Source organism: Indicator indicator, chromosome 29, assembly GCF_027791375.1.
Source record: "Indicator indicator isolate 239-I01 chromosome 29, UM_Iind_1.1, whole genome shotgun sequence".
NCBI lineage: Eukaryota > Metazoa > Chordata > Aves > Piciformes > Indicatoridae > Indicator > Indicator indicator.
In genome coordinates, this window is record NC_072038.1 from 3,412,229 (window position 1) to 3,430,962 (window position 18,734).

An 18,734-nucleotide genomic window follows, 5' to 3' on the forward strand; every position below is an offset into this window, starting at 1 on the left:
CAGTTCTCCAGGAGCCTCCTGGGATGGGAGATGGCCAGGATCTGGCCGGGAGACATCTCTTCCTGCTGCAGTACCTGCCTTCCCACCAACCCTCCTCTTCTGCTCTCCCCTTCTCTGATACCTGGGGGCCGCTCTGCTGCCCCGGTGGTGCTGTTTGGCTGCATCCTCGGGGGTCTCATCCCACCCCCAGCTCTCATGGAACTCCCCAGACAGAGCAGGAGCAGCCCAGGGGAAAGAAATGGAGGGACACACGGGACGCAGGGACGCTGCCCCCTCCCCGCCCTGCTGACACCTCTCCCCACGCCCATCTTGCAGGTGATGTTGCTTGGAGACTCGGGCGTGGGGAAAACCTGTTTCCTGCTCCAGTTCAAAGACGGAGCCTTTCTCTCCGGGACCTTCATAGCCACCGTGGGCATAGATTTCCGGGTGAGACCACCATGGCTGCCAGCCCCTCACCTCCCCTCACCTGCACCTTGGCCAGGACAGGGTGCTGGGAAGGGGAACAAGGGGTTTCCAGCCTCTGCACCCCGAATAATCTCACAACTAGCTGCAGATGCTTGCTGAAACCCTTCCACCTCTTCCTGGAGAAGTGCTACCAGATGGAGGAGCCCATTGGAAGCATCACCTCTTACTTTTAAACCAGCAAAAAGCCTCAGTTTAGCCCATCCTGGGGGTGTGCAGCGGGTGCCCAGCATGCTCTGCCAGCTGGGCTGAGGCCAGTGGCTGTGGAGGGTTGGGGGGAGGACAAATTTTGTGACTCCAAAGGGCAGAAATGGGCTGCTGAGGAGTTGATAAGGTCACTGGATCCCATTTAAACCCTCCTTGAGGCTCTCTGGTCAGCAAATTCCAGCTGCAGGGTCTCTCTGGAGATGCCCACCCAGGCAGAGCTGTTGTCATCACAGGGCAGAAGCAGCATTTCCGCAGCCTGGGGGGCATGGGGGTGTCCCTGGGCAGGGCTGTGTCTGACATGTGTCAAGTGTGGTCGGTGCTTCCTCTGCCTCTGCATTGCTGCTGCCTTTGCTGCCCTAGCTGCTCTTGGCTTGCAGAAGGGAACCAGCGGAGGTTAGTGAGCAGGGGATGGAGAAGAGGGCTGGGGGTTCATTTTGGAGGGATGTCTTGGCCTGTCCTTCAAATAGAGCCATGAAAGAAGGAAAATCTGCTGTGTCCCACTGCTGCACTGCTGGGCTCAGCACTGGTGGCCCCAGAGGTGTTGGCAGCTCTGCCTTGTGCCAGTGTCCCTTCCAGCAGCTCACAACTTGTGCTGGTCTCCTTAGGCACTAATTTTTTTATGTTTTGTTTTTTTTTTTTTTCCATCAGCCCATTTTCTCAATCTTTGCCATCTCCACATGGGCTGAATTTCCATTTCAAACAATTCCAGGCAACCAAATTATTTATAGGGGTCTTCTTTTTCCAGACTCATCTCTCTAAGTACAGTTCTTTAAGAATCTTAAAATAACCCTCCAGTAGCTGCTGCTTTTTCTTTCTTCTGGCCTCTTGAGAGAAGTTCCTGTGTTTCTGAGTTGGGTACAGTGATTACTTAAGCCCAAGAACTGCCATCTTCACTCACTTGCAGCTGCCTCTTCCCTTCCCCAGTCCCAGCCCAGCTGCCTGACTGCAAACCATCTTAGCCCAGGGGATTTCCTCCTGCTGCATGTGCTACCAGCAGACCCCCAGCCTAGTGTCTGCTACCACCTTTGTGGGCCAAGAAATGCTCTCACCAGAAAAGAAACCTGAACTGGACACCCAGCATGACCCCCTGAATGTCTCCAGGAAGCCTGTGGCATAAAAAGGCCTTAAATTGCTGCAAATAGCTCAAATTTTTAGTGCAGTGCTTGTTCTATCAGCACACAGAGCAGAGGAATCCTGCCAGGAGAGTCAGGGCTTTATGATGGGCAAATAACCAAAAAGTATCCCAAGATGTTATTAAAAAATGCACATTTGCATGTGGTCCAGGAAAGACCTCCCCACTTACCCAGCTCTGCTGAGCTTCTCCTGGCCATGGATTCACAGCTGGCTCCTGAAGGGACTCGGGAGCCACAGGACAGGGATGTTGGCTGTAGGACATAAACGAGGCATGAGGTCCAAGGCAGGCTGGGATCTTGTTGTTCTGCATCCATCAGGGCCTGATTCTGCATTTTCCCACCCTGGCACAAGGGGATGCTGCTCTGGGATGTCCCTGTAGCCACCACGGAGCATCGCAGCGTCCCAGCAGGACCAGGAGTTTTAACAATGAGGCTTCAATGTCCAGCCTGGCTTCATGCTGGCTGTTAGATAGAGAGAAGCAAGAAATTGACATTGAGGGTGGTGAGACCCTGGCCCAGGCTGCTCAGAGAGGTGGGAGACACCCCATCCCTGGAACCATTCCAGGTGAGGTTGTTTGGGACTCTGAGCAACCTGCTGTAGTTGCAGTGCTGACTGCAGAGAGCTTGGACTAGAGAACTTTTCAAGATCCCTTCCAACCCAAACCAGTCTGTAATTCCATGATTCTGTCTCACCAGCCCAGGGAGAGCAGCCAAGGGGCTGGGGCACAGCCAGTTCCATGCCAGGACTGGCTGACACCCTAAGGTGTGCTTTGGGCTGCTGATCACACTCTCCTTCTCTTCTGCAGAACAAAGTGGTGACCGTGGATGGTGTGAAGGTGAAGTTGCAGGTGAGCTTAGGGAGGGGGTGAGCAATTCCCAGCCAGCTTTCTGGAAATCCCCCCAGGCTGAACACGTTGTTCTGGTGGGGCCAGGAGCCACAGGGGCATCCCCAGCTGGGGTGGGGGTGTTCTCCTCCCTGCTCTCACCGGGGTGGCTTCTCAGCAGATCTGGGACACGGCAGGACAGGAGCGTTTCCGCAGCGTCACCCATGCCTACTACAGGGATGCCCAAGGTGGGTTTGGGGTCTGGTGGGGATGGGGGGAGAGACCATCCAGAGCACATTCCTGCAGCAGAGCAATGCCTCTTCCCTTCCAGCCCTGCTCTTGCTCTACGACATCACCAGCAAGATGTCCTTTGACAACATCCGTGTGAGTCCCACCCGTGGGTCAGGACCATGCTTGTCTCTGGGGACTGGGGCTGTGGGTGTCCTGGGTGGCTATTTGGGGCAGTTTGAAGCCTGTTTTACACCTAAGGAGAGACTGCTTGGGCCAGACTGGCTGGGAGCTCATCCCCAGGGCTCCTGGCTGGGTGCTGCAGGGCTGGGTGAGTTTTGTTTGGGGACAGGGTAAATGCCTGGAGGGAGAAAAGGTGTGGAGGGACCTGAACTACATGAAGGCTTGGGCTGGAGCCAGGAGCCAGGGTGTCTGCAGGACTGCTGGTCTGTGAGGATGGAATGGGTCCCATGCCAGAAAAAATGTGGTTTCCCTAATCCTCATGAGGGGAGGGGTGCTGAAGGCTGAGGGCAGGGGGGCAAGGGATTACTGCTCACCCCAACACAGCCCTGCTGCCCCACAGGCCTGGCTGACGGAGATCCATGAGTATGCCCAAAAGGATGTGGTCATCATGCTGCTGGGCAATAAGGTGAGTGCAGAGTCCCCCTTAACCCCACGGTTTGCCATGCCATGCCATGCCATCCTGTGCCATCCCCAAGGACAAGGAGGCTGTTCTGTGTGCCAGCTGGGGGCATCCTTCCTACACCTTCCACCAGGCTCTGCTGCTTTATGGATTTAACTGGCACAGAGGTGACCCCAAAGGGTTGGGGATATTGGGGAGGTCCAGGAAGGTCCAGAGGAAACAGTGTCCTTAGTGTTCCCAGCAGTCAGTGGGAGGCAGCATGAGGCTGAGGCTCCCAGGATGGGATGCTCCTGGTAAGGGTATAGGGTGCTGCTGGGAACGGGGTGCCCATCCAGGTCCCAGATGTACCTCTAGATCCCAGGTGGCTCCAAGTCCCAGATGCCCAATCAGATGCCAAATTCTCTCCAGCTGCCCAATGCTTGACTAAGTACTGGATTTCCCCTGGGATTGGATGCCCCCTGAATCCTGGGTGATGCTGGGCTCTCAGTTCCTGGCAGGGTATCAGAAGCACCCCCTGGGTCCTGGATGCCCCCAGGTACTGGATGCTGCCCCAGTTCCCCAAGTTTGGGATGCCCTCCAACAGCCTCAATGCCACCAGGTCCCAGGTACTCAAGGGGTCCTTGATTCTTCTCTAGGCATTGGATGTTCCTGGATCCCTGATGTCCCCAGTTCCTGGCAGTCCCTTGTGCACCCCATAGTGTCTGCTTGACAGATGCTCCCAAGCTGCCAGCTGTCCCTGGTACATGGTGACGCTTTCCTTCCCTCAACAGGCTGATGTGGGCAGTGACAGAGTTGTGAGGACAGAGGATGGAGCATCGCTGGCCAGGGTGAGCCATGCCAGGGTCTAACACAGTTGCAGTCCCCCCACCCAGACAACTCTATGCCACTCAGGGTCCCCACCCAGCCCTACCAATCCCTTCCGATGGGTGTCCAGAGCCACCTGGCTTCAGTGCAGGCAACACAGCAGCTGTTTGCACACAAAAGCTAGGGCAAGGCAGGGAGGGGATGGCATCTTGCCCCCAAGCCTCAGCCAGGTGACAGGGACAATTTGGAGGGGCAGGAGGGCATTTCAGGGCTGGCCACTGATGGGCCCATGCTGCCCTTGCAGGAGTACGGGGTGCCTTTCATGGAGACGAGCGCCAAGACGGGCATGAACGTGGAGCTGGCCTTCCTGGCCATTGCCAAGTGAGTACCTGGGGGACATGGGCAAGGGAGGTGTCCCCTTGACCCCACCACCTCCCACACTGGCACGGGAGTGGGCAGCTGGGGTAACATGGGCCCCCACCCCCCCACCAGGGAGCTGAAGCAGCGCTCAGCACAGCTGCCGGATGAGCCCCGCTTCCAGATCCACGACTACATCGAGTCACAGAAGAAGAAGTCCAACTGCTGTGCCTTCGCCTGAGAGCAGCCAGGAGGAGCTGGCAGCCCCGGGGACACAGCCTGGGAGGGCAGAGCAGGGCCCCAGTCCTGCCCGCAAGTGCCCAAAGGAGCCAGGCTCTGCGAAGCCAGGTGTGGATGGGACAGCACAGCCGGGCAGAGCATGCATGGGGATGCCCAGCATCCCAGCACCAGGATCCAGGGGCCAGATCCTGCTGCCCAGCAGGGCAATATCTGGAGCTTACTGTGTGTCACCAAGGGTGATGACTGCAAGCCTGGACAACAAGCCACAGTGATGCTTCCAGCACCTGATCAAGATGCAGGACATGGCCCCATGCCCAGCTGAGGGACCCCTGGAGCATCTCGAGGGACTGTGTGTGCACCATGGACAAGCCCATGTGCAGCCCCTGGTCTTCGCCCTCTCTGCAGCCATTCCAGCTCTCCATGCTACTCTCATCTGGCTGGAAGGTCCTGATCCAGCCCCCTACATCCTCAGTGCTGCCAGGCTCCGGCTTCCCTCCAGAGGACCTTGCTCTGCCCCTCAGGCTACCCCATGCTGGAGTGCAGCCAGTCCCTCACCTGGCCACAGTTCCTCACTGCTGTGGTTGCTGCTGTCAGCTCCTACCCTCCTGCCTTCATGAGGGCAGCAATATCCCTGTTGTGTCCTGGATGTACTGGAGGGAAGCGCTGGGATGGCAAAGTGTCCAGCCAAGCCTGCTCCCTGCCCACACAGCTGGCATGAGAAATAAAATCCCTGGGAGCACCCGGGTGATACTTGGGGCACTTCTGCTACACATGGTGATCTGGAAGAACCTTTATTTCCCTCCTCTTGTAGCCAAAGGAATTAGAGACTGGTTTTTTTTTTTTTTTTTTTTTTTTTTGTTTGTTTTTTTTTTTTTTTTTTTTTTTTTTTAACAAGAAAAGCCTTTTCCTTTCCAATCCCTCCAAACAAAACTATCTCTGTCCTCATGCAGGCTGGATCTGGTGGGGTGGAGATGCCCATGGTGGCCTGGAACTGCTGTGCCTGCCAGGGCAGGCTGGGTTTGTCTCCCATCCCTGCACATTTAACACAACTGCTTCTTCCTGCTGCTGGAAAATAGCAGCTGGGACCCACTCTCTGGAGACCAGATGCCTGAGATGCTTCAGCCATCAAAAGCTGTTATGTTGGCCACCGGCAAGGTGCAAGGCTTGCACCCCCCATTGCTGCACACCCCTGGTGCTCAGCTCAGCCCTCCAGCACACTGCCAGATCCCCCAAGAACTGTCCAAGGCATGGAAGGAGATGGTGAATACTTGGTTGTGTAGCTGAGGAGCTGATATGAAGGGTAGCTGTGGAGGGCATGGCACTGCAGGAGTTGGAGACTGTCCTGCGCATCTGTCTCTGCCAGCGTCTTCCCTGGTCCTGCTCCCGAGCTGCTCAGCTCTCACCAGCCCCAGTGGCTCCTTCACCTCTATGCTGCTCTTGGTTGTTGTCTCTTGGCAAGTTTACAGCCTAAAGCTGCGTATATTTCAAGGTTTTGTATCCAGCCTGGTTTGTTACTGTGTGAGAAACCCCTGCCCTGGGTCTGCAACGTAGGAGGAAGGCTGCTGGTCCGCGGGCTGCAGAGCAGGGCGGCTGGGGAGGAGGGGGTGGTCCTGGGAGCCCCCGTGGGGAGAGGGAACCACCCACAGACTCTTCCTCCTCGTCGGGGCTTTCATTGCAGATTACAGACAGTCCAAAGGTGAGAGGGGAAGAGTAAACACGGCCTGTTAAATTAAAACCAACCTCCTCCCCTGCTGTTATGGTGCGGAGTCCAGCATTCCCCAAATAACTTCGTCTTCCCACCAATGGCATTGCTGCTGCTGCTTGGCTGATGTCTGCAAAAAATGCTGGACGGTTGCAACACAAACAGACGTTGGCTCTTTTCTGCTTCCCCCCCCCTCCAGCTGAGCTCCTTTAACCTCCCGCTGAGCCGCAAAGGGCCCTGGCAGTAGAAGGCAGCTGGGCTTCGATGGTGCCACCCGCACCCTGCTCTTCCGCGGGCACTGCCACGGTGTGCAGGACCCAAAAGCAGCTCCAGCTGTTTCCTTTGCTACCGCCCTTTCTCCTTATCGCAGTTCTGTGCTCAAAGCAACCCTCGTGGAGCTGGAGTTTGTTTCCTGACTCAGGGCAGTGTTCCCAAAAAGTGTCCCCTCCCACCACGCATGCCACTCACAATCCATTTGCCAAGGGGAGGGCTGTGCCGTGTACACGCCACAGGCAATAGACCCCTGACCCCTCCACCCCCCCGTCCTGGGGCCATACCGCAACACACTTGCCCTGGTTTTCCTCTCTGCAGGCATCTGCTGCCGGCCGCCGTGGGATTGCTCTCCACAGCCTTTCTCAGGGTGAATGCTCAGCCGAGTGGAGGAAACAAATGAGCCCACCATCCGCTCCAGTTCAGCCCTATGGAGCTGGAGCACAGCCACCCCCAGCTCACAGTGGGGTGTCTCTTGGCCACTGAGATCCCTGCAGCAGGGGTTGGGTGCAGAGCTGTGTCCACGCTGCTGTCACCTCCTCTCTCACACGGCCGCAGCCCAGCTAAACCTGATCCTGACTGCTCCAGGGACCTTTGGCCACTGCAGACTTCAGCCAGGCCCTGAAGCCTGGCAGTGAGATGGTGCCTCAGTGCCACTCTCTCAATCCGGAGAGCCAGGGGATAACTCTGCCTTGCTGCTGCCTTGTTCTGTCCTTGCTGTCCCGAAACCCCAGGGTCTCACACCCTCATAGCTCCCTCCAGCCACTTTTGCTTCCCCAGCTGCGAGCAGAGCACATGGGGCTGGAACAAGATGAATCTCCCTTTGGGTTCCCCAGCTCCAGCTTTCCGAGCAGGGTCTGCTCAGGGAGGCAGGGCTGCTCTCTCATCCCCACCACACAGCCGGTTACTGGCGAGCGTGGCCTTCGGGCTGCTTTCCCATGCAGTTTCAGTTTGGGGTTTTTACTCCGTTTTTGGAGCTGCTAGCAACCTGACAGTGCCCGGGTCGGCAGCGGCGAGGACCGGGAGAGGGGAGAAAAAGGACGATCCCCGAGAGGCACTATCGGGGCTGTGACCCCTGGGGAAGGCAAAGCTAGTCCACGGCGAGGAGCTCAGGGCAGAGCGGGGACTGCCTCGGCGGTCCCGGTCGGTTGGCGGGGAGAGGTGGAGACAGCCCCACGGGGAAGCTGTCGGAACCCACCGGGAGGGGTCGGGCCACACGGGAGAACACTTCGACCCCACTGACAGCGATCGCATCCCACGCAGGAGCGGTCTGGTCTCACTGGGGAGTGGTTCGGCCCCACAGGGCGCGGTCCGGCACCACCTGCAGCGATCAGACCCCACGCGGGAGCGGTCAGACCCCCGGTAGAGGGCGGACGGTCAGCAGGACCCCACGGCGCCGTGCTCAGGACACCCCGGCGGCGCAAATCTCTATTTGCATATCCCCGCTCCCTATGCATATGCCCCTCCCCTCCTTCTCCTTATTTGGCTGGTATCGCCCCGCTCCGCCCTGCGATTGGCGGTAGCCTGCGCCTCGCCCCGCCCCTGGTATAAGAGCGGCGGGCGGGGGCCAGCCGCGCAGAGGTGCTCTGTGCGGGCTGGGGCAGCGGCGGTGTAGCTGCTACCGCCATGAGCAGCAACGCGGGCCCCGCGGCGCGGCTGTGCCGCCTAGAGCGGGGGCCGGACGGGTACGGCTTCCACCTGCACGGCGAGAAGGGCAAGCCGGGCCAGTTTATCCGGCTGGTAGAGGCGGGCTCACCGGCCGAGCGCTCGGGGCTGCGGGCCGGGGACCGGCTGCTGGAGGTGGATGGAGAGAACGTGGAGCGGGAGAGCCATCAGCAGGTGGTGGAGCGGATCCGTGCCGCCGCCGGGGCTGTCAGTCTCCTTGTCGTGGACTCGGCGGCCGATGAGCAGCTGCAGAAGCGGAGTGGGACGAGTAGTGAGCCTCCCGTCAACTGTGGGCAGGCGACCCCGGAGCCGGCGGAGCCCGCGGTGCGGGAGTCCAGCAGCAGTGGCGGCGGCGACCAGCGGGTAAATAAACGGGTGTCGCGGAGGAGGACGGGACGGAGGCGCTGGGAGGTTTTCGGGTGCAGGGAGAATGTTTGGGGAGGGGATGGGGGTTGGGACGTCTTGGGACCGGGCTGCGGTCGTCACATTCCATCCGGGAGAGCGGGAGCAACAACCGCCGCGCCTGCCCCGGCCCCCCCGCCCTGGGCTCTCTGTGTGGTTTCGCTCTCGGTACTTTCTTTTTCGCTTCGCTTTAAACGCGGCTCCCGAGGAGCTCCGGGCCCCGCCGCCCCCCGCTGTTTTGTCTTTGTGATACTCAATGATTCTTGTTACTGCTTAACGCTTTGTGCTTTCAGGCTGCTTGGGTGACGAGCGGGGGCAGGCGGGACCCACCCTCCTCCCGGCTCCTTAAGCCACCCAGGGATCCTTTTGGACCCCCTTCTCCCCTCCTTGAGCCACCCAGGGATCCTTTTGCACTCACCTTGTCCCCCCACCTGAAGCTAGTCGGGGGTCCCTTGGGACCCATAACTGAGCAGCCCGTCGTGTCCCGGAGCCCCTCTCTGTGCCGCAGGGCCGGTAAAAGGGGGTGAGAAAAGCACTAGGGGTGAGGTCTGAGCTGTGGAAAAGGTTGGTCTGGGGGGGAGGGTGGGGTGGGCTGTGACTGCAGGCGTTTGTGACAGTCGCTTGTGTCATGAGTGTGTCTGGTCTCTGTTGTGGAGAGGACATGGGAAAGCCCTTCCCAGGATGAGAGGACTGATTGTGTCTGTCTGTCCCTTGGTACAGACGCTTAGTAACTCAGGAATGTCCTTACCCTTGTGTGGGAGTTAGTGGTTGCACAAACAAAGTGATGTAGAAAGGTGAGGAGCTGACCTTTCCTGCCCATAGCCGTTCCTAGGAGACAGCTCTGGCTGCCACAGATCATTCTGCTCTTTATTTCCCCAGCAGAAGCAGATGTTTGTTGTTACAACAGAGATGTGAATGGGCTTCCCAGGAATCAGGCTTCTGGTATGCTCAGGGCCGCGGGGACCTTCTAAGGAGCTTTAAGAGACCTTCCAGAGACCAGCTGTAAAGGATTGGTTCTGTGGGACCTTCCTAATGCTGGTGCTGAGCTCCAGGTAGATTTGGGTGCCTAACTGAGCTGTTGTCACACAGGGGTTTGCTGAGGATAAAATGTTTTCATTCGTTTTGCTCCTGTTGGACTTCAGCCTCATGCTGACCTCTTGTTGCCCCAGGTTGAGCTGATCCATCACAGGGCATTGGTCTCATTCCTGCCTGGCTAAAACTCTGCTTTGGCACCTCCTTGTTGGGCTTGTTTAGGCTCTGCTCCTGTCAATGCCCCACTTGCTCACTGTCCTTGTGGCATCCCTGGTCCCTTGGGTCTAGCCCTGTGCTGGGCTGTAGTGCTGCCCTAACGTATGTCATGATGCCAGTTGTCCCCCAGGGCCAGCCAGACCGTCTGTGCTCTGCTTTCTGCTCCCAGAGCCCTCTGTGGGCTGGGAATAATAAAAGGGATGTAGTTAATGCAGCTTGGGTGAGTTCCCCTGCCCGGCTTGGGGAGCTGAGGATGTGTAGTCCAAAAGGGGGACAGAGCCCAAATGCTGTGGGGTGGCTTCTCACAGGGGCTGAGCAGCCAGAGTGATGCAAAGGGCCCAGGAAGCTGGAGATGCCCCATGGGCTTTGGTTTGGGGCAGCCCTGGCTGGAGATGCTCCATGGGCTTTGGGAGGGCAGCCATGGCTGAAGATGCTCTATGGGCTTGGAGGGTGGCAACTCCTGCTGAAGATGCCTTCTAGTCTTGGGAGACAGACTCAGGGTGCAGCCCATGCTTTGGAGGTCTAGCCCCAGCTGGAGATGCCTCCCAGGCTTTGGGGAGGGGAGTAGTACCAGCTGGAGATGATGTCCCCCAGGCTTGGGGAGACTGGCTCAGTGCACCCCCACACAGTTACCATGCACAGGAGCAGGAAGTGGGTGGTGAGGGTGACATGGGGTGACATTGCTGCACAGCCCAGGACGGTTTCTCAACAGGTAGCAGGAAATATTGTGGCTGGGGGGCAGGGCTCGGTGCAGGAGACCAAAAGGAGAAACCACCACAACCTGGTGCCCTCCAAGAAGGGTGGGAAGATGCTGTGGGAGATGCACAGCTGAGCCAAAGCGGGCAGAAAGGAATTTCTCTCCAGCAAGCTGGGAATACACTGATATACCAGTGCCCCAATGGGCAGCCACAGTGCCCCATCTCCCTGCCGTCCCCTGTCCCAGCCTGGCAGTTCCATGGGCTTCCCCCGGGATCCAGGAGGTTTGTATGTGTCAGAGTCCTGTTTACTTTATTGACCTGGGCTTGCCTTTATTTGCTTAACCAGCCTGGAGACAGTCGCTGCTGGGAGAACTGGATCCAGCCTCTCTGCAAACCCTGCTGGGTCCTACATGCTTAGGAACCCCCTGTGCCAGGGAGCTTAGACACCCCCTTGGCTCCCACTGCTGGGCATAGGCTGAGGAAGTTTGGGGGGTGTGTGGGGAGTGTCATCTTGGGCTCCCTTCTCATTCCTGTAAAACCACAGGCATGCAAACCCCCCTGATGCTGGGGTGGAGGTCTTGAGCCTCCCTGGAGTCACCTGAGGAGCTGCTCTGTGCCCTCCTCCTCTGCGGTGCTGAGCCAGTGAGGTGACAGTTGTGCACCCGTGAGGCCAACCCTGCTTCCAGGGGCCCTGGGGACTGTCCCCAGAGCTCTGCCAGTAGCCATGACAGCCTTGTCCCCCCTCCCCCAACAACGCCTGTGTTTCCGGAGGCTTCTGCTGCTCGCATATCTTGACAGTTTCATGCAAACCACATGGTGCTGGAGCAGCACCCACAGCTGCCAACCCAGCACCCTGGCATGGGCTGGGGCTGCTTTCACCAGGGGAGCAGGGCAAGGCAACCCCAGGCTTCTCTCTTCCAAATTTCCTGCTAAATTAGAGCCCTCCCTGCCAGCAACACTCATCCCTCCTTGTAAAACTTGGGTGAGCCCCTCAGGGCTGGGTTTTGGGGTATAGCAGAGAGCAGATTGTCCCCTCCGCCTCCATCCCCATTTTGCAGCATTGTGCTGGGGGTAGCTGGTGTCTAATTAAGGAATGAATTAAATTTCCTCTCGAGGCAGCTGCATGAAAAGCAGCTCCAGTCAAACGGGACGTGACAGGGATGCTTCGAGGAGGCTGCTTTGCATCCCCTTTGTGTGAAGCCCAAATGCGTGCGCCAGATTTTGGGACCCGTGTGAATTTTGCTGGCCCAGGCATCCTCGCAGCCCTTGTGCTCCTCTGAGTAGCTGGGAATGCTGCTGCCCACGGGCTTGTTGCTGCTTGCAGGGCTGGGAGGAATTTCCTGGGACTTGGGACTTCAAAAGCTGGGCTGAAATTGCTGATGGAGGGGGCTGGGAGCTGGGAAGCAGGTTCTGGCACACCGTGCGGTTGGGGTCCTGTGTCCCTAGGGCTGTTGATCCTGCAGGAGATGGTGGGCAGGGATTGTTCAGCATGCTTCTGGATGGAGAAGGATCCTGGAGGGAGTTAACCTGGAACTTTGTCTTCAGAACCTGGGCTGAAATTGCTGATGGAGGGGGCTGGGAGCTGGGAAGCAGGTCCTGGCACAACGTGTTTGGCGCCCTGTGTCCCTAGGGCTGTTGATCCTGCAGGAGGTGCTGGGCAGGGATGATTCAGCATGATTCTGGATCTTGAGGTGCTCCAAATCCTTGTTCCAGCACAGGAATAGGGTTGCAGTGCTGCTGAGGTCCACATCCCAAGTGGGCATCTCTGCAGAAGATGTCCCTCTGCCAGCCCTGGGTGCAGAGGAGAGGAGTGGCATGGGACTCCATGCTGGGGGCTGAGTCTGGCTTCCCCCCACCACCCTCCCCACCGGAGGCTGTAATTGCTCCTAAGGAGCTAATCCTGCCCCAGCACGGTGGGAGGGCTGCTGGGCTGAGAGGAGAGGATGCAGAAGCTTAGTGAAATTAGGAGCATTTCCGTTTGCCTGCCATCCGGCTCCTGGCCCCGTGGCTCGGGGCGGGGGGCTTCTCTGCATCCCAGGTGTTGACCTCAAACCTCCTCACCTCGGATGCCTTCTGCCCAGGGGTACTTTGGCACCCTCCTGTGGAGTGCTCACCCCATGGATGGGCAGGATCCAGCTGTGGTTATATTTTTTTCTTGGGGAGACAGAAGGGTGGCTGCCCAGTGGGTTTCTGCTGTCACAAGAGGTTTGGGGAAGGTGAAAGTGGCCTGACAGGCTGGGCTGCAGGACCTGGTGGGGAGGACCAGGTCACAGCTCAGCAGGGCTGCCACCACAGCAGGTGCTCCTGCCTTCACTGGCCATGGCCTGTCCCAAGGCATCTGTCCATCCTCGAGGGCTGTTCCCCTTCCATACCCCACCAAATTCATGATTCCAGTGTTTCAGCGAGCCCAGGCTGCCAGGGCTTTGTTAGTGTGGGTGGAAGCCAAGTTCCCCCTCCTCCTCCTCACCCGGGAGTGCTGCCAGCACCGCTTGCTGGGTGCTCCCTCCAGCTTTGTTCTGAGCTATCGGTGTGGAGCAACCCCATGGTGCTGCCAAGGGCACCGGGAGCGTGGGTGCTTGCAGAGCCCAAACCCCCTTCCCGGGGCACAGCCAGGGCAGGGAGGTGCTGCCTTCCTCCACCAGCTCCTGCGGTTTTTGGGCTTATTTTGGCTCTTCCCTATCCCCACCCTCACTACCTGGGCGGAGGGAGGGTGTAGTCACAGCAGCCTGGGCACCGCATGAGCCTGCTGCCACCTGGGCACAAGGACCAGTGCAGAGCTCACAGCACAGCCCTCTGGTCCGGGGGCACACTGAGGGGTGGCTGGGGCGAAGTCAAAGTGTCAGCATCCTCCACCCAGCCAGGAACCCACTGCCTGTCTGCAGAGAAGACACTACCAGCTCCTGGGAGTGCAGCTGGGCTGTCACACCAGGCATTGCCATGGGTGGAGTGGATCCTACAGGATTGCCAGTGCTGTGTGGTGTCCTGGGCTCATCTTTGCTCCCTGGGGCACTGGTGAGTCGTGCTGGCATAGCAGCCAGTCCTGACCCTGGCAGGAAGGCATTGTGCAAGAGGATGGGGTTTTTATCACAGCATTGGGCTTGGCAGCTGTAATTGTGTCACCCTGGACCGTGTGCCAACATGGTGCTGCCGGACACATGGGGTGGCAGCACCCCAGGGATTTCCCTGCAGGGGGACAAAGGGGATTTTATAGCAGGAAGGGTAGAGAGCAGCACAAGGAGGGGATGGCAAGGGAAATTCCTGCAGTGTATGTCCCCAGGGATGCTGTGGGTACCAAAGGAGAACAATCAGTCTCAGAAGAAAGAATAAATATTGACACCCCCCCCCATGCTGAGGAGTATTTGAGGAGCTCAAGTGTAGCTTGGCTGCTGTGAGAGCCCTACCAAAGCCCACCAGGAGCTGGTGGGCAAGGCTGGGAGAACTCTACTAAATTCCACCAGGAGCTGATGGGCAAGGCAGGATCAAACCATTCTCTAGACAAAAAGGTAGAAGTGGTGTTTGGCTGCTGGGTTGGAGCAGTTCCTAGAGCATTGCAGGCAGGCAGCTGGTTGGTGTTGCCTGGTTCCTCTGATGCTTCCCAGGCATCCCACTGCCAGCTGGGTAAGTGGAGGCAGCTCCTATTTGCCAGTGATGCTCCTGGGAATGCTTCTGCTTCTCCCTGCTGCTCACAGCATGGGGAACTGTGCTTGTGGTGGGGCTTGGGAGTGGAACTGTGGCTGCCCCAGGCAGGTTCCCCAGCTCCAGGTGCTGCTAGATCCACAGGTCAGGGTGAAACCTGGCCCGGACGAGCTGGGTGTTGCCTGCTGGAGAGATGAACATCCCACCTCATGCTAGCCTGGTCAAGCTGGTTTCTGTTTTGCAATCACAAAAGGGTCGTCCTGGGGTGTGGGGTGTGCTGCTCTGCCTGCCTCTCTGCTTGAGCTCCTTGTGGCCCTGCTCTGCTCACAATGGCTGGAAGGTTCTTTGAGGTGGGGTTGTCCTGCTGAGCCCATGGCTGGGTTTGCTGTGGTCATCCATGGCCAAGACTTCCCCAGTAGCAAAGACTTCCTGGGTGGGATGGGATGTGGGTGCTTCCCGGTAGCCTGGGCTGTGTTTCCTCCTCCACCTTCACATGGCAGTTGCAATCCTGATCCCAAAGGTCTGAGGACACACCAAATAACATGTTGCTTTTAGGTTTCACTGCAATTAGTGTGCCCTGCACCTAATTAGTTAAGTAGAGCCCGGCCTCGTAAGGTGTTTTGGCACCTCGTGTCCCAGCTCAAGGTGTCTGGGTGCAGGTGGCCACCCGAGGATGGCGACCACCTGAGGATGACGTCCCTGTGGCAGTGACATCTGGTGGTGTCCTTGGGTGTTGGGTATGGGAAGGGTCTGGGTGCAGCTTTCTCACAGGGTTGTGGTCTTGCAGGAGGAGCTGCGGCCTCGGCTGTGCCGCATGAGGAAGGGTCCCAATGGCTACGGCTTCAACCTGCACAGTGACAAATCACGCCCAGGGCAGTACGTGCGCGCCGTGGACCCCGACTCGCCGGCTGAGGCCGCAGGGCTGGCCCCCCAGGACCGCATCGTTGAGGTAGGTTGGGGCAGAGGGGGCTCCTCACAAAGCTCAGTGCTCCCTCACATCCCAGCTCCTGGCAGAGAGCTGCTCTGTGCTGAGTGGTTCGTGGTGTCCCCAGTGCTGATGGTGACTCAGGGTGCAGCTGCCCGACCTGTGCCAGCGTGCTGGACCCCACCCAGAGGAGCAGCATGGCAGAGGGCTGGGCACTGAAGAGCTGACTAGGGGTTAAGTGATGGTAGGACTGTCCCCTGCCTGCAGCAGGAAGTGTCCCTGGGGTGGGGCAGGCTGGGGACAAGGTGCACTTGGTCCCAGGCACTGCTGTCAGCCATGAGCAGGGTGGGGATGGGGACAAGGTTTGTGCCAAGAGGGATGGTGACCCATGTGGGCAAAGACCAGCTGAGCTCTGACCCTGCTGCTCATCTGGGTGTGGGGCTGCAGCCTCTTCTGGGATGAAGCTTTGGTGTCTCCTGGGTTCATGCCATGGCCCTCAGGCTTTGTGCCTTGCTTGTGCTGCCCATAGAATCATAGAATTGCTAGGGTTGGAAGGGACCTCAAGGATCATCTATTTCCAACCCCCCTGCCATGGGCAGGGACACCTCACACTCGACCAGGTTGCTCAGAGCCATCTCCTTTTCCAGCCCCAGGTCCATACCCTGCTGGGTGCTCCCTGCCAGCTTTGCCCCTATGATCCTGTGCTAATCACTCAGAGGAAAATCTGCTTTTAATGAGGTTCTGCTGGCTTCACTGTTAATCCCTGCCAGGCTGCAGATACCTGTGGGGGCTGTGGGGTGGCCGTGCCGGGGCTGTGACTGGTACCAAGGGTGGTACCCAGAGCTCCCAAGGGAGAGAGGTGCCCTAGCTTCAGTGGTGACATGGTGCCGTGCCCACAGGTGAACGGGGTGTGCATGGAGGGCAAGCAGCACTCCGACGTGGTGGCAGCCATCAAGGCAGGTGGTGATGAGACCAGGCTGCTGGTGGTGGACGTCCTTACAGATGAGTTCTTCAAGAAGTGCAAGGTGGTGCCCTCGGAGGAGCACCTTTCAGGTGGGCTAGGGAGACTTGTGCTACCTCTGCTGGCTCTTTGCCACCTTGTCACCAAACCTTGGGGGTGCTGGGAGAGTCAAGCCCTGGAATGTGGAAGTCTCATCATGCTGGGGCCAAGCAGAGCCACTTGCCTTCAGCGTGAACCTTCCTGGCTGAGGGCCCCATGCCAGGGTGGTGGGGCTGATGTGGGCTCTGTAGAAAGTGGGTTTATGGCCCTGGGTTGCACTTTGGCAGGGTTTATGGCTTGGGGAGCAAACACAGAGCATCTGCCCTTCACTCTCCTCCACAGCCTTAGCTCAGCTGTGGCCTCCTCCCAGCTGTCACAGTGGTCCCTGGGTGTTCAGGGAGGATCTCACTGGGTTCCACATCATGGTTGTCATCATGGGGAGGGGTCTGATGCCCAACAGATTCCCCTGTGCTGTGGGGCTGACTGTGAGGGTTGGGTTGAATTTGGGACCAAGCCAGAGTCTGGGCAGTGTTGGGTGAGCACTGGTGACGTGCAGCCCTTACTGGTCACTGCTGTGCCCGTTGGGGAGGGGGCAGAGCAAACACATCCTGACCTAGTGTCTGTGTCCTCACCCACAGGCCCCTTGCCAGAACCAGTTGCCAATGGTGAAATAGGGAAGGTAAGAGAAGCCTCATCTTGCTTTTAATACCATCTATGCTAGTCTGCAGACAGAGACCTAGCCACTTTAGGTGTCCCCTCTGCCCATGGGTGAGTGATGCCAGCAGCAATTTCCATGCTCCCAAGCTGCCACAGAGGAGCAGGTGCCACTGGGAGGGAACTGGGAACTGGTGCCCCCCAGGAGAGGGGCTGCTTGTGGGACTGTCATAAAGGTGGCTGCAGTGCCTGCATTTCTCTTCCTCCTCCATCCCCATGGTGCTGCCTGGCTGGGAGCCATTGTGCTATTGCAGGGAAGTAGCATGCAGCCCTGCAGCCACCCTCCTCCTCCTCCTGCTAAAGCCAGGGCAGCCAGGCTGGGGTTTAATCCTTCCCCACCCCAGATGGGCAGAGCTGGAGGTATTTATGAGCCTGGAGCTCGCCGGGGATTACATGGAGTGTGTGTGTGGGTGGATTTTGTGCAGCCCCCAAGGTGGGACTGGCAGCTCCAGGCCCTGCTCATGCCTCCTCCCTGCTCCCTCTCCCCAGGAAAATGGCAGAGAGCCACAGTGCAACTCCATGTCTGAGAGCCCATCCAGCCCCCAGCCGCTGACTGTGTCCCCCGAATCCGGCGAGACCCAGACTGAGGTAGGGCTGGGAAGAAGCAGGGGCTGGGAAATGGGGTCTGGGCCAAGCCCCCCACCACGGGGCTGTGCTGGGAGGTGTGGGGGGTATGATGGGGCTGATGCAGCCTCTTGCCCCCCAGCCTGATCAACAGGAGGGTGACAAGCGCCACTCAGCATCCGGCTCCCTTCTGGACCTCGACATCCCGCTGGCGGTGGCCAAGGAGCGGGCACACCAGAAGCGCACCAGCAAACGAGCACCCCAGATGGACTGGAGCAAGAAAAATGAACTGTTCAGCAACCTGTGAACACCCTCTGGGGTGGGGGCAAGGGTCCACTGCTCCCCACATACCCTCCCCCAGCCTTGCACCCACCTCTTCTGTATCCTCCTTGTCCCCACCACGGGCTCCCGGCAGCTCGGTGGCCAGCGAGTATCCCCGCAGCGGGGTCCTGGGTGGTGCTTTTAGGCTAGAGAGAGCCTGGGGTGTTCTGGGGGGGGGTGCCCCCTCCTGTGAACCTATCCCTAGGGTGCTCCTCCAGCCCTGCCTTGAAGCCCTGCACATCTTGGTAGGCACAAACAGGGGCTTAGGGCAAGGGATCAAGGATTTGGGGAGGCCCAACGCCTCTGATCCCTGCTGTTCCCTGGTTGTTCCCAAACTCCATCTCTGTTTGAGCCCCCCCCCCCAAAATGCCCTTTAATTGCAAAACTTGAGGCTTTTAATGACTTTTAGCAACTCCTCCCTACCCAGCCACCAACCACAGCCATTCCTTCCTGGGGCATTTGACCCTCACCTGGCAAGCTCCGTCCATGACTCTGCCCCTTGACCCCTCCAAGAGCTGCAAGGAGGGACATGGGTGCCCAGTGCTGCAGGGAAACCCCCAGCACCCTGCCCTCAGGGGTGGGGGCTATTTTGGGGAGAGGGAAGGGTGTCTGGAGCCAGCACAGCAAGCAATAAATCATTTCCTCTGCTCCCACTCACTCCTAGAGGGAGCTGATCAGGGTTTGAATCCAA

General features: G+C 58.6%; 2 protein-coding genes across 2 annotated transcripts; both read left to right on the forward strand.

Annotated features, from left to right (window-relative positions):
- The first annotated feature begins 315 nt into the window (after nt 1–315).
- RAB37 (RAB37, member RAS oncogene family) lies at nt 316–4,899 on the forward strand. The gene is made up of 8 exons (XM_054393750.1): nt 316–426; nt 2,609–2,650; nt 2,808–2,878; nt 2,938–3,010; nt 3,438–3,503; nt 4,268–4,324; nt 4,606–4,682; nt 4,794–4,899. The coding sequence occupies exons 1-8, from the start codon at nt 319–321 to the stop codon at nt 4,897–4,899; spliced, it is 600 nt and encodes a 199-aa protein (XP_054249725.1). The 5' UTR covers nt 316–318.
- Nucleotides 4,900–8,496: 3,597 nt separating this feature from the next.
- On the forward strand, nt 8,497–18,029 carry NHERF1 (NHERF family PDZ scaffold protein 1). The gene is made up of 6 exons (XM_054393893.1): nt 8,497–8,898; nt 15,307–15,468; nt 16,344–16,497; nt 17,083–17,123; nt 17,648–17,746; nt 17,865–18,029. The coding sequence occupies exons 1-6, from the start codon at nt 8,497–8,499 to the stop codon at nt 18,027–18,029; spliced, it is 1,023 nt and encodes a 340-aa protein (XP_054249868.1).
- Nucleotides 18,030–18,734: the final 705 nt, after the last annotated feature.

Coding starts and splice junctions, on each gene's coding strand:
- RAB37 (XM_054393750.1), top strand. CDS start 319: ATGTTGCTTGGAGACTCGGGCGTGGGGAAAACCTGTTTCCTGCTCCAG. Junction 427..2,608: donor CCGTGGGCATAGATTTCCGG/GTGAGACCACCA, acceptor TCTCTTCTGCAG/AACAAAGTGGTGACCGTGGA. Junction 2,879..2,937: donor TACAGGGATGCCCAAGGTGG/GTTTGGGGTCTG, acceptor CCTGCAGCAGAG/CAATGCCTCTTCCCTTCCAG.
- NHERF1 (XM_054393893.1), top strand. CDS start 8,497: ATGAGCAGCAACGCGGGCCCCGCGGCGCGGCTGTGCCGCCTAGAGCGG. Junction 8,899..15,306: donor GTGGCGGCGGCGACCAGCGG/GTAAATAAACGG, acceptor GTGGTCTTGCAG/GAGGAGCTGCGGCCTCGGCT. Junction 15,469..16,343: donor CCCAGGACCGCATCGTTGAG/GTAGGTTGGGGC, acceptor CCGTGCCCACAG/GTGAACGGGGTGTGCATGGA.